Source organism: Galeopterus variegatus, unplaced genomic scaffold (genome assembly GCF_000696425.1).
Source record: "Galeopterus variegatus unplaced genomic scaffold, G_variegatus-3.0.2 Scaffold3423, whole genome shotgun sequence".
Taxonomy (NCBI): Eukaryota; Metazoa; Chordata; class Mammalia; order Dermoptera; family Cynocephalidae; genus Galeopterus; species Galeopterus variegatus.
The window spans coordinates 72500-87074 of NW_007729534.1; the positions used below are offsets into that span (position 1 = coordinate 72500).

General features: G+C 54.6%; 1 protein-coding gene across 1 annotated transcript in view; it reads right to left on the bottom strand.

The window, feature by feature from the left end:
• ASL (argininosuccinate lyase) overlaps window positions 1–14575 on the bottom strand; it is a 66455-nt gene that overhangs the window by 14439 nt on the left and 37441 nt on the right. Inside the window, exons 3-18 of the mRNA XM_008585024.1 lie at window positions 12294–12349; window positions 11522–11844; window positions 11051–11134; window positions 10748–10804; window positions 10540–10637; window positions 9243–9320; window positions 9070–9147; window positions 8607–8659; window positions 8204–8266; window positions 7898–8012; window positions 7722–7806; window positions 7547–7606; window positions 7248–7331; window positions 6409–6489; window positions 6190–6296; window positions 5520–6107 (exon numbers count right to left, since the gene is read on the bottom strand). Coding sequence (XP_008583246.1) covers window positions 5963–6107; window positions 6190–6296; window positions 6409–6489; window positions 7248–7331; window positions 7547–7606; window positions 7722–7806; window positions 7898–8012; window positions 8204–8266; window positions 8607–8659; window positions 9070–9147; window positions 9243–9320; window positions 10540–10637; window positions 10748–10804; window positions 11051–11134; window positions 11522–11844; window positions 12294–12349 — 1567 coding nt within the window. The 3' untranslated portion in view covers window positions 5520–5962. The remainder of the gene's footprint in view (window positions 1–5519; window positions 6108–6189; window positions 6297–6408; window positions 6490–7247; window positions 7332–7546; window positions 7607–7721; window positions 7807–7897; window positions 8013–8203; window positions 8267–8606; window positions 8660–9069; window positions 9148–9242; window positions 9321–10539; window positions 10638–10747; window positions 10805–11050; window positions 11135–11521; window positions 11845–12293; window positions 12350–14575) is intronic.

Consider the following 14575-nt stretch of genomic DNA (forward strand, 5'->3'; position numbering starts at 1 on the left):
TAGTAGTTCTATAAACTCATCAGATTTCTTACTAGAGTTTTGAAAACCTTTTATTTTGTCCGTTGTTCTTAAAGTTATTGACACTTGTGTTTAAGAGTATTTGTTAGTCTTTTGCAATTTTACTAAGCGTCTGGTCAATATTTTAAGAAAAACTTGTTCTAACATAGGGGAAATTTAGTTCTATATCAGTGTTTTCTTAATATTTAGTTCAGTCTTTAGAAAAACTTAGCTAATTGCCTTTTAATTATAGTCATCTTAATCATACACAAAATTTTTTCATAAATTCGCTGTTCACAAACCATTATTATGACTTACTCGGACCTTCGATGACATGCTTTAGATTTTTCATTTGTCCTATACTTCCCACTTCCTAAATAACCAGTCATTTTGCTCTAGGACAAAAGTTCACTACACAAGATGCTTCTTCATAATGAAGTATCCTTTTTTCTTTTTAGCATTTTTAACCACAACTACATCTCCATGTCCATAGTTTTTGGGGTTTTTTTTTTTTTCATATTTCCTCTTCTCCTGCATACTGATTTCCTTTTTCACCAACAATACTAAATTAGCCTCATTTATCTAAAAATTGCATGATCAAAGATCATTCTGTTTTAGGCTGGGCTTATAACTTTAACCTTAAAACCTCTAGCAAAGACAAATGTAATCCTGTTTGACCAGTAAACCCAGGCAGATAATTCCAAAAACATTTCTCATAGCACTGTGATTTTTTAAAAAGCCTTTTTACGTTTTTTTTTTTTTTTCAGTTTTAGTTTAATGTTTACATTTAGCTCTTTTTTTTTTTTTTTTTTTTCAGTTTTAGTTTAATGTTTACATTTAGCTAGAACTGGCTGAATTGTATAAGAAAAACAGAATCTCCAAGCGGCCTTGATTCTTTTAACAGGCTTTTCTTTATCTTGGCTGAAATGCCATAGACAGTGAGTTTCTGTTATAACACTTGCAGAACTCTGTGCATAAACAGACAAATTTTGTCCAGAGACTTAGCTAATTAAGGTGTTCAATTTTTCAAGCTTGCCAGGAGAAACTGAGAAAAAATAATTTCTTTCAGTCATCAGGTCTTTAATGACCAAAAGGCACAAACTTAGTTACTCAAACACTAACAGACAGACAAATTTTGTTTAACTGGTTCACAAGCGCACTGGTTGATAGACTTGGGTACATCGTCTTTTTCTACAGGAGACAGCCTTACTCGGGAATGATGTGTCAGTGGTTTAACTCCTGCAGGCTTTAAAGCAGTAGGAGTTGTTCTTTCAGAGGGCCACCCAACATCCAACGCCGGCCAATCAATCTCACATAGTGTCCGCAGTGTTCCGGAAGACACTGGGACCCCGCAGTAGGCAGCCTTTTCCTGAAAAGTTTGAAAATTGGTTAGAAAGCAATCAAGGACGGTCGATGATGAGGATGATCCTTGACCCTGGTTAACCTGTGGGGCAAAAATGGCCATGCAGGGCTGGCCCGGTGGCGCACTGGATAGTGCGCCGCTTGGGAAGTGCGGCGGCGCTCCCGCCCGAGGGTTCGGATCCCACATACAGACCGGTTCCCTTCCAGTGCAGCTGTGATGAAGGATCTGGGTGAAGCTGACTCTGGGATGGCGCGGTGCCAGGGTCCCTGTACATGTTACACCGGGGCTGTCTGTCGAGCATCTGTTAGGTTGTAGGATTAACTGCATGAGCTCCTTTACAGATTGTCCTTATCTACGTGGTATAGTTAACTTAGTCACTGATTAATGATTTTTAAGTGTTTAGTTCTTTTGAATCACCCAAGATGTTCATGATTTTGTTTATCGTCTGTGTGACCACACTGGAATATACGTTCTCTGACAGCAGGGACTGTTTTTTTATTCCTGTTTTGTTCGCTGCACTGTCCTCAGCACCTAGAACAGTGCCCGGCACATGGTAGATGTTCAAGAAATATTTGTTGGTTGAATGAATGGATCGTCTTTCACAACCTCCTTCCCAGATTATCCAGCTTGATAAATGCTCTATGGACAAGGTCAACGTAAAGTAAATAGAACTGTTTCCAAACAAACAAATAAAGGGAAAGTATATGCTTACTTATAATATATAAATGGATAAAGACAAAAAGTCTTCTATAATATAACCCCCAAAATGTTAATAGTCATTGCCTCTAAGTGGTACTAATGCATGCAATTGATGGGTTGGTTGATTTTTGCCTGTTTTTTCCCCCTACAATAGAAATAAAGGTGGGTTTTTTTATTATCCACATTTTCTAAAATAATAACAAGGAGTGGATGCTTACCATGAGGCAAGCATTCTCCCAAGTATTTCACTAGTAATAACTCAATCTTCACAACAACCCTTTGAAGTAGGTACTACTATGTGTTATAGCCGAATTTTAAGGAGACACACTCAGAAGGGAGTTTTAAAGGATTTATTCCGGCCGGGGCCACAGCAGCCAATTCAAACTGTGGCCCCGAGACTAAGTTACTTTCGGTTTTGATGTTTAGTTTGGTGTGATCGGATAATCGTTCGTTTTGCGTTTAGCCAATGCAAGCAAGCCATGAGTACATGAGCTAATTTTGCAGTTAGCATTTGACAGGGACTCTCCAACAGTCCTTGGTCAGGACTTTCTGACCATCCTACCTCCTCCCTTACTATCCTTGAGACGAACCAAAATAGATGTTTTTTACAAAATAGTGTTACTCATGTTTAACCTTGAGCTGTTAACTAGTGACATTCTGTAAGGCACACAAGATGTTTTGCAAGAGCAAGCACAGCTGGTTTACAAAAGCTAAAATATGCAAGTTAGCAAAGCATAAAACTTTCCTTACAGGCATAATTTTGAACAAGCTTTGGGTAAGGGCCTTCATCACATCTAGGTACAAAGGCAGTTGTACAGTCTCACTAATAGCTAATTTAGATGATTTTGATGATGAGATATGGGACTTTTGAGCTGATGAGATGTAGATTAAGATTTTGGACTTTGAGCGACCTTGGGATGGGAAGAATGTATTTTGCATGTGAGATGAACATGAATCTGAGAGCCAGACAGCAGCAGACTGTGGGAGGCTGAACAATGGTCCCCTAGAGATGTCCATGTCATGATACCCAGAACCTGTGAATATGTTACCTTACATGGTAAAAAGGACTTGGCAGATATGATTCAGCCAAAAATCTTGAGATGAAAAGATTATCTTCACTTATCTGGGCTAACCCAATGTAATCACAAGAGTCCTTATAAGACGGAGACAAAAGAGCCAGTCAGAAGAAGGAGATGTGACAATAAAAGCAGAGACAGATTTGAGGATGCCATACTGCTGGCCTTGAAGATGAAGGAAGGGGCCACAAGCCAAGGAGTGCTCGTGGCCTCTAGTAACTGAAAATGGCAAGGAAATGGAATTCTCCCCAAGAGCTTCTGGAGAACACCTGACACTGCTGATACTTGATTTCCTCTCAGTAAAACCCATTCCAGACTTCTGACCTCCAGAATTATAACACATTTATGTTGTTTTGAACCACTAAGTTTTTGGTAGTTTGTTACAGCAGTGATTGGAAACAAATACAAGGTCACACTGAGCTTTGGTGTAAATAGATGCTGAGGTTAAAAAAGAAAAAGTAGAGAAGAGGCAAAGATTAAGCCAGCTGGTAGCAGAACGGGCAAGGCACATTCGAGGGGCAGCTCAGCCACGTATGGGCAGAGCCTGGGGAAAAGCTGTACAAACGTTGGCTCTTCCTGAGCTAGGAGAGGCTCGTGCCTTCTAGCCAGGTGAGACCACAGGTGCCCTGCTCACAGGTGGGAGGCGCTGGGAGGCTGATTAGTTTGGTTAGGGAGGAACTTTTTTTTTTTTTTTCCTTTTTGTCTTTTTTTTACTGACCAGTAACGGGATCGCAACCCTCGGTGTCGCGCCTGTACCGGGGACTGGCAATGGGATTGCAACCCTCAGTGTTGCGCCCGCACCGTGCTCAGCCAGTGAGCGGGAACCGGTCTCCACATGGGATCTGAACCCTCGGCGGGAGCACCGCTGCACTCCCAAGCGGCGCACTCTCCAGTGCGCCACCGGGCCGGCCCTAGGGAGGAACTTTTAACAGGATTGTCGAAAAACAGCTTTCCCACTCAGACTGGGGTGCGCCCCATCGGTGGAGGTGCTAGAAGGGCATGACGGCAGTCTCCTCAGTCCAGTTCTCTCGGGCTGTGTGTACTACAATTACTTTACTACCATCTGCTGTTGGGTGGACATAAGGCCTGCCTCGGTTTCTGAGATTTTTAGCCATTTTCTCTGGATCAGCACTCCTGACTCTAATGTGCACAGGAGGCAGGTGGGGAATTTGTTAAAATACAGATTCTTTTTTTTTTTTTTAAAGATGACTGGTAAGGGGATCCCAACCCTTGACTTGGTGTTGTCAGCACCATGCTCTCCCAAGTGAGCTAACCAGCCATTCCTATATAGGGATCCGAACCTGTGGCCTTGGTGTATTCAGCACCACACTCTCTCAAGTGAGCCATGGGCCAGCCCTTAAAATGCAGATTCTGATTGGGCAGGCCAGGGCGGGGCCGGGGAGGCTGGTGTTGCTGGTCTGTGTAACAAGCGTCTAGAGACCAGTGGTTCTCAAACTTGACCGTGCAGCAGAATCGCCTGGAGGACTTGTGAAAACAGCCCAGTGGGCCCATCCAGCATCTGATTTCATAGGTGTGGGTGGCCTGAAAGTTTGCGTTTCTAGCAAGTTCCCAGGTGATGATGCCGATGACAGTCAAAAACCACCCTTTGAGAAACAGTGCTCTGGAAGATTCTGTGACTCACAGCTTTGACCTCTTTTGGGATTTGATGTCATGTGCCCAACGATGGAGTTGTGATTCTTTAGCTATAAAATCTTTTCATTGTTCCCATAGTCACTTGGGAGCAATTCATTCTTCCTGAGTTTACCTTGTTTACCACTGTTGTTAATAAAATGTGATGAGATTTGGGGCCGGCCCGGTGGCGCACTTGGTAGAGTGTGGCACTTGGGAGCCGGGCGGCGCTCCCGCCAAGGGTTCGGATCCCATATAGAGACCAGTCCGCTCACTGGTTGAGCGTGGTACGGGCGTGACACCGTGGCGCACTTGGTAGAGTGTGGCACTTGGGAGCCGGGCGGCGCTCCCGCCAAGGGTTCGGATCCCATATAGAGACCAGTCCGCTCACTGGTTGAGCGTGGTGCGGGCGTGACACCGAGGGTTGCGATCCCGTTACCGGTCACGAAAAAAGACAAAAAAAAGGGAAAAAATGTGATGAGATTTGTGTAGAGGGGGCCTCTGTGTCTCCCTAGGCTCTCACGAACACGTATGTGCGCCAGGCCTGGCCTCAGGGCCTTTGCAGATGGGGTGTGTCTGTCCCTCCCCCAACCGCACAGGGGCAGGCCCCCTCCAGCATGTCTGTGCCCCTGGCCTCACCAGTAGTGAGAGGGAATTTATTCCTACATCACTCTCTACCAGGGAGGAGGCCTCCTCTTCACCTTTGTATGGAGCTAACCTAGTGCCTGCCATCACACGCTGACTGGGTGACTGACCTTACCACCATGCCACTTTCCAGGGCACAGGCCTCAGCCCAAGGGACAACCTGCGATGGTACCTGAAAGGGCCAGGGAAGGGTAGGTTAAGAAAGCGGAGGAGGAGGGTGGGGGGCCTGCACACGCTGGGAAGGAAGGGGGTGGACGGTAAATGACTGAGCTACTCATCGGGCCCCTCCAGGGTCCCGCCAGTCCTGCCAAGAACTCACAGCAGGCGGTCCCTGTGATGCCCTGCAGTGAGGGGAGTGGGGACTGGACAGTACGGAGGGTCTGATGGGAGCCCCTCTCCTCCTTTCCCCATCCCCGACTCTCGCCACCCTTGCCCAGTTTCCCCACCTCCTTGATGGACCCCACTGGCCGCTCACAGACCCTGAAAGCCCCCCAACGAGGAGACAGGCAGGGCAGGAAACACGCAGCAGCTGCCCGGGTCGCTTTATTCGGGTCTAGGCCCGCTGAGCCCGCAGCAGCGCCCGCAGCTGGCCGATCTGCCAGTCGACGCTGGCACGCGCCGTGCCACCCAGGGCGTCGTACTGCTCCACGCTGTGCCCGTAGTCCCACACGCGGCCCACGTCGCCCGAGAACAGGGGGCTGCGGGAACAGCAGGGGGTGGGCCCGGTGCCGCGCGCCCGGCCCCCAGGAGCCCAGACAGAGGGCAGGGCGTGGGCCGCACCTGATGGTCTGCAGCTCCTGCAGCGACAGCTGGTTGAGGGCGACCCCCTTGGTCTCGGCCATGAACACGGCTTTCCCGGAGGCCTCGTGCGCCTGGCGGAACGGCATCTGCGGGCCCGGGCCGGGCGCTCAGGCGGCTTCCTGTGCTCCCGGGCCGCCCCGTGCCCGCGCCTGCCCTCCCGGCCCGGGCACGGCCCCGGCCCCCGCCGCCCATACTTACCCCCTTGCGCACCAGGTAGTAGGCGAGGTCGGTGGCCAGCATGTCGGGGCTGAGCGCCTGTGCCATGTTCTCAGCGCGAACCTGGGGCGCCCCCCGCGGCCGTGAGCGCTGGGCCCAGCGCCCGCCCCCGCAGACACTCCCACCCGCCCGCTCTGCCTGCTCCCGGCCTGAGCCCTCTCCCCACAGTTATTGGGGTGCTACTCGTGTGGCCTGCGTGCTTGCGGGGTCCTTATCTCTAGCGTGCATCGGGAGTAGCCGGAGGATTTCTCAGAAATGCGCATCGCTGGGCCCGCCCCGCCCGGAGTCGCCCGCAGTCTGGGGCGGGGCCTAGGGCAGCATTTCTAGCAAGTGCAGGTGACCACGCTTTGAGAGCAGTGCTTTAAAGGCACATCCTGAACTATTCAGGAATGAAATGATGTGATGACGGGAATGTGCTTCACTAAAGGGGGGGCGGGAGTTAGGTGGGGGGTGGTACTGGGTAAAGACAGGTGAAGGAAGAATGGCCACGAGTTGATCACTGTTGAAGCTATGTGTTGGTACATAGGGGGTCGTTATGCATTCTCTGTTGTATACTGAAATTTCCCATAATAAATGATCAAAAGTGAAACCTCCTGGTCTGGCCAGCTGAGGGGGCCTGGACTCCTTGAATCTAATCCACTTCCATCCTATGGCAGCAGCTTCTGTCCCTTCTCAGATCCTCAGGGGCAGGAAGGAGCGCGTCCCCTACTGTGCCCCGGGTCTTCCAGCCCACCCGCCATCCTTCTCTCAAGACTAGGCTACTGGCATGCCCACTCTGGGCCTGGGGGCAGGGAGGCAGGTGGGGGAAGGGCGTGTCTTGCCTGCAGTGTGGAGATGACGCCAGTGGCCACCTGGAGGACAGCACTCATGGTGTCTGACACTTCAAACACGGCTTCCTTGTCCTCCTGGGAGGCATGTGCAGGATGTGAGGGCCCAGCAGCCCCATGCCCCCTAAACATCCCCACTGCTTTCCACTGGGAACACCTGACCCCTCTGACACCCTGCACCAAGGGAGGGCAGAGACCCTGAGGGCAACCACTCCTCTGCGTGTGCCAGAGCCCTGGGGACTGCTGCGTGTTGTGCAGGCAGGTGGGCCCCCACCACTGCCCCAGCCTCGCACCTGTAGGTCCTTGTTGTAGGTGCTTGGAAGTCCCTTGAGGGTCATCAGGAGCCCAGCACACTGTGGGAAGAGTGAGGCTCAGGAGCTGGGACCCTGGAGCCTGTCCTGGAAGTCCCTTCAGGACCTGCAGGGCCAGGCCAGCCTAGAGGCCATGCCCCCTCTCTGCCCTGCTCACCCGCCCAAACACTCGCCCCGCCTTGCTCCGGATCAGCTCCAGGCTGTCTGGGTTTTTCTTCTGAGGCATCAGGCTGCTTCCAGTGCTGGGGACAGAGAGGCTGGGACTGAAGGGGCTCACCTGCCCCCTGGCTGGTCTGCTGCCTGGGGCAGGGCAGGTGGCAGCTCAGGCCTTACCTGTAGGCATCAGAGAGCTGCACAAAGCTGAATTCCTTGGTACCATAGAGGATGAGGTCCTCAGCCATCCTGCTGAGATGGGTCATGCACAGTGAAGCCCAGAACAGGAACTCAGCTTGGGAGCAAGAGCAGGCTGTCTGGTCACCAGGCCAGTCTTGCTCCCCTCCTAGCCTGGAGAAGCTGGGGGGTGGAGGGGTCCGGACGGGGATGGGAGGAGACTGGAGAGGAGCTGGGGCTGGAGGACAAAGGTGGGACACAGTGCAGGGGACTGGCCTGGCGGATGGGCTGGCTGGCTGCAAGACTCACCCACAAAGTCTCGCTCGCTGGTGGCATCCATGCTGTTTAGAGTAATGGCCCCAAAGTTCAGTTCTGGAGAGGGCGGAGGGGAGGGGAAGGAAACGGGCAGGGCTGGAGGGCAAGGAGCGGCCTCTTCTACTCCAACCAGCTTGCCCAGCCACCTCCTCCTTGACTCCGCTCTGGGAAGGGATTGGGGGTGGGCACAGGCCCCAGGAGTGAGGCAGGAGGCAGGAGGCCTGAGTCTCCCCAGCACTGGGCACCCCTGCCACAGTAGGCCCTTGCCTTGAGAACCTCAGTGCCCATGGGTGATAAACGAGGGTTTCACCCAGTTGCCCTCTCATCTCATGTGTGTCTGCGGGCCTTGGAGGGTGCTGATGGTGCTGTCCCTGGGGAGGAGGGGCAGTTGTCTCACCTCTTCGGAGCAGCTCCCGGTCCACGCCCAGAGGGTTGCCCGCAATGGCTCCGCTGCAGGGACAGGGGATTCATAGTGACCAGGGCTCCCGCAGGCCCCGGCGCATACACAGATGCACACAACAGAACCAAGCCCTGCTTGCCAGCGCTTCACCCTGGAGTTCAGCTCTGTCCCCGGCCCAGTCACCCTTGGTGCAAGGACACTTGTCCCCAGGCAGTGGGCGCTGGTGGGTTCTACTGGGGCCTCCCTGGAGAGCTATGGCCCCGCTCAGACACATTTGCTAGCGTGGTTGTCCCATCTTAGAGAGAGCTGGGGGATCCGCACAGGGTCCTCCTCCCTCTGGTTAGCTGGCTTTCTGTCCTGCTGTCCTTCAGGGCTTCCCCTCTCTGTCAGTCCCCAAGGGCCATGCTGACAGTGCATATGCAGCAGCAATCCCCACCCTCAGGCGCCAAGCCTCACTCACCTCCCCAGGGGCAGGACGTTGATCCGCTTCTGCACCTCCAGCAGCCTCTCAGAGTCTCTCGTCAGTGCCACGGCATGGCTGTGGAAAGCCAGGGGCAGGGGGGGTCAGGGCAGCCAGGGTGCTCCCCTCCATCACAACCCCCTCACGGCACCCGCACACCACATTCCACTCACCTCAGGATCCAGTGGCTCCAGCGGATGGGCTGAGCCCTCTGCAGGTGTGTGTACCCCGGGAAGAGGATGTCCCGCTCCCTGTGGGGAAGAGAAGGGGCAGGGGCCTGAGGGGCTGGGGCTCCGGCAAGGCCTGCCTGTGATACCTGGGACCCTGTGGGCTGGGCTTCTCCAGAGACAGCTGGGCAGGCCTTCAAGGCTCTGCTTGCATGAGGGATCAAGTGATCTCCTGGGGACACGGGGGCTGAAAGGGAAGAGACAGGAAGTGGGACAGTGTGCTCCAAGGACTGACCGGGGCCAGGGCTGCAGGGGCGTGGCTGTGATGGGGTGGGGCTCTGACAGGACCAAGTGTGGGTTTCACCCTTAGCTGGGCCAGAACAGGGGAGAAGGCATGTGGTGGCGTCCTCAGCAGGCTGTGTTTGTGACACATGTGAAGCTCCTGAGGACCCCAGAAATAGCTGGGGCCACTTTAAAGCAGATGGGGCAGAGACAGAGGTGCTGTGGTTCTGTTGTGTTTTTTTAAATAAACAACTTCATCGAGATATAACTAATATACAATTTGTCTATTTAAAGGGTACACTTTAGGGTGCCACCATCACCAGAATCAATTTTAGAACATTTTCATCACCCCGTAAAGAAACTCTGTCCTCAGTGGCAGTCACTCCCTATTCCTGTTCCTCCTGGCAGCGCCCCTGCCCCCCTATCAGTTATTCTTGTGCCCCCGTTTCTCCCTCAGGTGACTGAGGTCTGTGAGAAGGGGAACAGGAGGGGTCAGCCCTGTCTGACATCACATGGGGACTTCTCAGCAGCTCCTAGGCCATGTCTGCAGGGAGCAAAGCCAGCCCCAAAGACATAGATCACAGAAGCCCAAGTTTGGGATGAGGCCAGCAGGAGGCGGCCTGCTCTGTCCTTTGCCAGCAATTCTGGGCGGGCATGGGGAGCACAGGATGGTGGGTGTGGGACACAGGCAGGCTGAGGAGTGACTCTGATGCTCCAGGCAGTCAGGCCCTCTCCTGGGGCTTCCTGGCATTTGCCTAGTGCTTTCACCTCCCACCCTCGAATCCTAGAAGGGCGAGGTCTCCCTGCCTGCCAGGCTAGGCTGCCATGCAGGCTGCAAGAAACACCCATCTTGCCCACTCTGTGCCCTCCTGGAGTTGTGGGGCTTCCTGTACCCCAAGGCCTGGCCCCCTACCCTGTTCACCCCTGCCCCCAGGTCTAGTGTTCAGGCCTCAGGGGAGAGGAGGCCCTGGTCGCCCCCACAGCTGCCTCTCTCTGCCACCTGCGCGTGGAGGGGACTCACGCCTCTGCCCGGTCCACCATGGTTCTGATGAGCTCCCAGAGGAGGACGGAGAGAGAGGAGCAGTTCTGCCGCATCCACAGCCTGAGGTCTGTGACCACCTGTGGGGAGGGGGGCAGTCAGGGAGCCAGGCCCGCTGCCGAGCCCTCAGTGCCGCCTGGGCTCCCCATGGCTGGGAGGTGCGGGGCAGTGGCGGAGGTGCTGGCAGCACCTGGTCGTTCCGACTGCGTCCCGTGTGCAGCTTCCCTGCTGTTTCGCCGATGAGCTCCTAGGGGTGAAGGGAGAATGGGTCAGTGTCTGCGGGCTCACAGCCTGGTGGGTAACTCACTAGCCCTGTGGCCCTCCCTCCCTGTCCTGGGCCTGGGTCCTGCCCGATCTCTTGCCATCACTGCAGAGGCCTCCCACGCTGAGGTCTCGCCTACACTCTGCCAGTGATGAAGGGCACGGAATGATGGCACTTATGATCAGAGCGGCCCAGTGCGAGGCAGAGAGGGAAGGTAAGAGGAGGTCACACCTTCAGGCGCCGCTCGTTGGCTGTGTGGATGTCCTCATCGCTGGGGTGTAGTTTGAAGGTACCCTGGGCCCACTCCTCAGCCACCTACAGCGGGGGACAGCAGACAGACTTCAGCAGCTGGGAGGACGCCCGCCCTGGCCCTGCCCTCTCCCTAGTGTCCAACTGACCCAGTACACAGGAGCTGAGTGCTGGAAGTGCATCTCGGGAGGGGGCGAGCACAGCTGCCACTCCCAAGGTGGCATCTCAGGCCCGACACACCTTTGCCTGTGAGCCCCCGGGGTCACAGGGGTCGTGAAAGGATGAAGAAAGACAGTTACCACAGCACATGGCTGAACAGCACCTCTCCAAGCACATAACCACTACAGTGTAAAATGGTGGGCTTGGGACACTGCCACCTGCCTTTGGAAATCCACTGGTAGGCTGGGACTGCAGGGAGGGGCCCTGAGGTGGGGCTGGGGACAGGGAGAGTACCTTGTCCAGGCCCTGCAGTATCTGGTCCATCTCGGCCTTGGTGAGGAGCCCCGCCTTCTCCAGGCCTCGGCTGTAGGCTTTGCTGCCCTGCACGTCCACCTCCCACAGGTGCCGGTCGTAGGTGATGGATGAGTTGAACTTCTCCATGACAGGATCCACAGCACCCACAAAGCGGCCACCCCACAGCTTCCCACTCTGGCCAGGAGAGCAGGAGCAATTAATCTCCTCCCCAACCTCCAAAATGGCGCCTCTTGCTCGCAAAGGGCGCTCAAGAAAGCTATCGAGCCTGATGGCAGCGGGACCATTGGGCAGGATTATTCGCACTGACAGACAAGGAGACAGACTCAGAAGGTTAGGAACTTGCCCAGGGTCATTAGGGAGTGAGCCCGGGAACGTAGCTGGACACTGAGTTTGGGGTTCTTTCCCACCATGCGGCACAACTCCAGAGAGGTGGTGGCAGGGTACAAGGCACCCCTGTGACCACAGAACTTCTGGGACCTTCCCTGCTGCTGACCAAGTGGGAAGCAGCCTGGAACCCAGAGCTGCAGTCCAGCACTGGTGTGCAGGGATAATGATGACAAAGAGGCTACATACTCTGAGCACCAGATGCCATTCTAACTGTGTGGCATGTACTGAAAGCAACCTTGGAGGTTGTGCTATTACTATCCCACTATGGAGAGGGGAAACTGAAGCACAGAGCATTGCGTAGCTTTCCCTCATGGGGGGTGGACAGCCCGGCTGCAGCCTGGCAGTATGAAGTCAGAGCCCTTGCCCTCAGCCCCTTGTTCCTCCAGGGCCTCTGCTTGGCTCTGGTGTCCTGAACTTTCACTGCAGGGACAGGCAAAGAGGAGACCCTCAGGCTCAAGTTACCTACATCTCTCTCCCTCACAGAGAGCTCCCCCAACACCCTCTTATCAATGGCCTTCTAGGAAGTCACTAGCTGACCCCTAACCCTCTGCCAGGAGCCAAGGGCAGAGGGATCAGACAGAGGCACCTATGTTTTGAAAGAGGGCATAGGGCCAGCGCATGGGACAGATGGGAGAGGGGTGCAGAACACCTGGGGAGCAGAGTGCCAGGGACTGGGAAGAAAGTGTGCTGGGGTGGAGGTGGGCACGTTATTCACTGGCATCCTTTCTGTGCAGGGTGTCTACAATGGCCACTGGGGACCCGTGTCCTCCTCCGTCCCCCTGCAATGCCCTGGACTTCTGATAGCCATCTGACCTTGATCGTATTACATGACCTCTCTAAACCTCAAGGTTGCCTCTCTAAAACAGCGATAACAACAGTACCTATCTGATAGGCTTGTTGTGAACACTCAATTGACTCAGTAAAGACTCAGTAAATGCCAGCTATTACTATGCAAGGCCTCAGGCTGCAGGGGCTTGGGTGTGGTTCAGCTCCACTCCTGGTTCCTGTGTGTATCACAGGGACCTCTATGGTGCTCTGGCCCCAGGCTGTGAGCTGACCCCTCAGTGCCCAGCAGCCCTGGCTACTAAAGGACTCTGCCCTACAGAGGCAGCCCCTGCCCCGCTCAGCCTTTTGAGCTGGGCCTGTCTTAACCCCTCAGCTGCACATCAAGCCTAGATCTCCAGCAAATCACCACATGGGGCCCTGGGCCTGACCACTGGGCCAGAAGGGCAGGGCCAGCCAGTCAGAATCAGAGCCAGCCTGCCCCCCAGCCAGGAGGCTGGGCCTCCCCGCTCAGGCTGTTAGTAATAACAACCATTTAACAAGCAGGGCTGCAGCCAAACCAATTAGTACCAACCTACAGGATGGCCTGGGGCAAGCTGAGGTCACCTGGAGCACTAGTCTGAAGGCAGGCCACTCTGTTCTGGGACCAAGCTTCCCCTCTACTGGCAGGCATAAAAGGAGCCCAGATGAGGTCAGAGCGAGATGCCTCCACCTGGGCACTGAGGAGAGGGGGAGCCCAACGTGATGGGAGAGGGCATGGCTCCAAGCCAGCGCACATCTGCGCCAGAATGATGTCTTTGGGGCAAGGGAGCACTGAATTGGGCTGGGTTGAAGGAGTAACAGCCAATTTAGAATGTAGGAGGGAAAGAGCAACAGCATTACTATTAGTGACCATTCATTGAGTACCTATTACTACTTGCCCTGTACTGAGGGTTTTACAATATGCTAATACACCCTCCTATGAGGTAGGCACGGCTGCCCCTCTTACAAATGAGGAAAGAGGTTCAGAGAGCGCAAGTGGTTCTGGTACAGAAACCAAGTCTGTTTGACTCCAAAGTCCAGACCCTGCCCCCGGCTCTCCACCATGACCCAGAGTTCCCTTCATCAGCATCAAGTAAACAGCCCCTTTTACCTGAAGGGTTCAAGGCCATGACCTCATGACCCCGTACCCTACAGAGGGAGGCAGACAGCTATTGTTATCCCCATTTGCCAGACCAAACAACTGAGGCCCAAGGAAGGGAACCTGTGCCTGGGACTCCTGGAACTCAGTGGTCAGGCAGAGAAGTGGGAGTCCCTGGCCCTGGGGAGGAGAGGCAAATGAGACCAGAAAGGACCAGGCAATGGGGCTACCAGAGCCACAGGGTGAAGCACCCTACCTCCTGGCTCTTTCCACATGCCAGGGTTGAGGACACTTTAGGGGCTGAGACTTTTCCTATAGACAGGGACAATAGCTTTGGCAGGTGAAGGGATGAGGCACAGGGTGGGGACGCGGTGGAGACGGATGGAAGGACGGGAAGAAGCTATGAAGAGGTGAGGGGGCTGAGTAAGCAGGCAGCACCTGTCCTGGCGGGGCAGGTCAGGGCCACCCTCCTCGCAGCGGTGTGGATGGGAGTGTTTGCCACATGGGCGCCGAGAGGGAGGGCAGACGGCGACGGGGACACAGAGGAGTTCTGGCAAAGGTCTCTGCCGGCCTCGGGCAGGTGCGCCCGGGCTGCCCGCCGTCCGGAGCCAGCGCGGCCCCCGGCAGGCCCGGCTCGGGGACGTCCACGCAAGTCGCGGCCTCTGTGGCCCCCGGGCGCCCCTCCCCCCTCGTCTGGAGGCTCGGGGATCGGCGTCTCCGAGGTCTCGCTCACCTCCGATGCC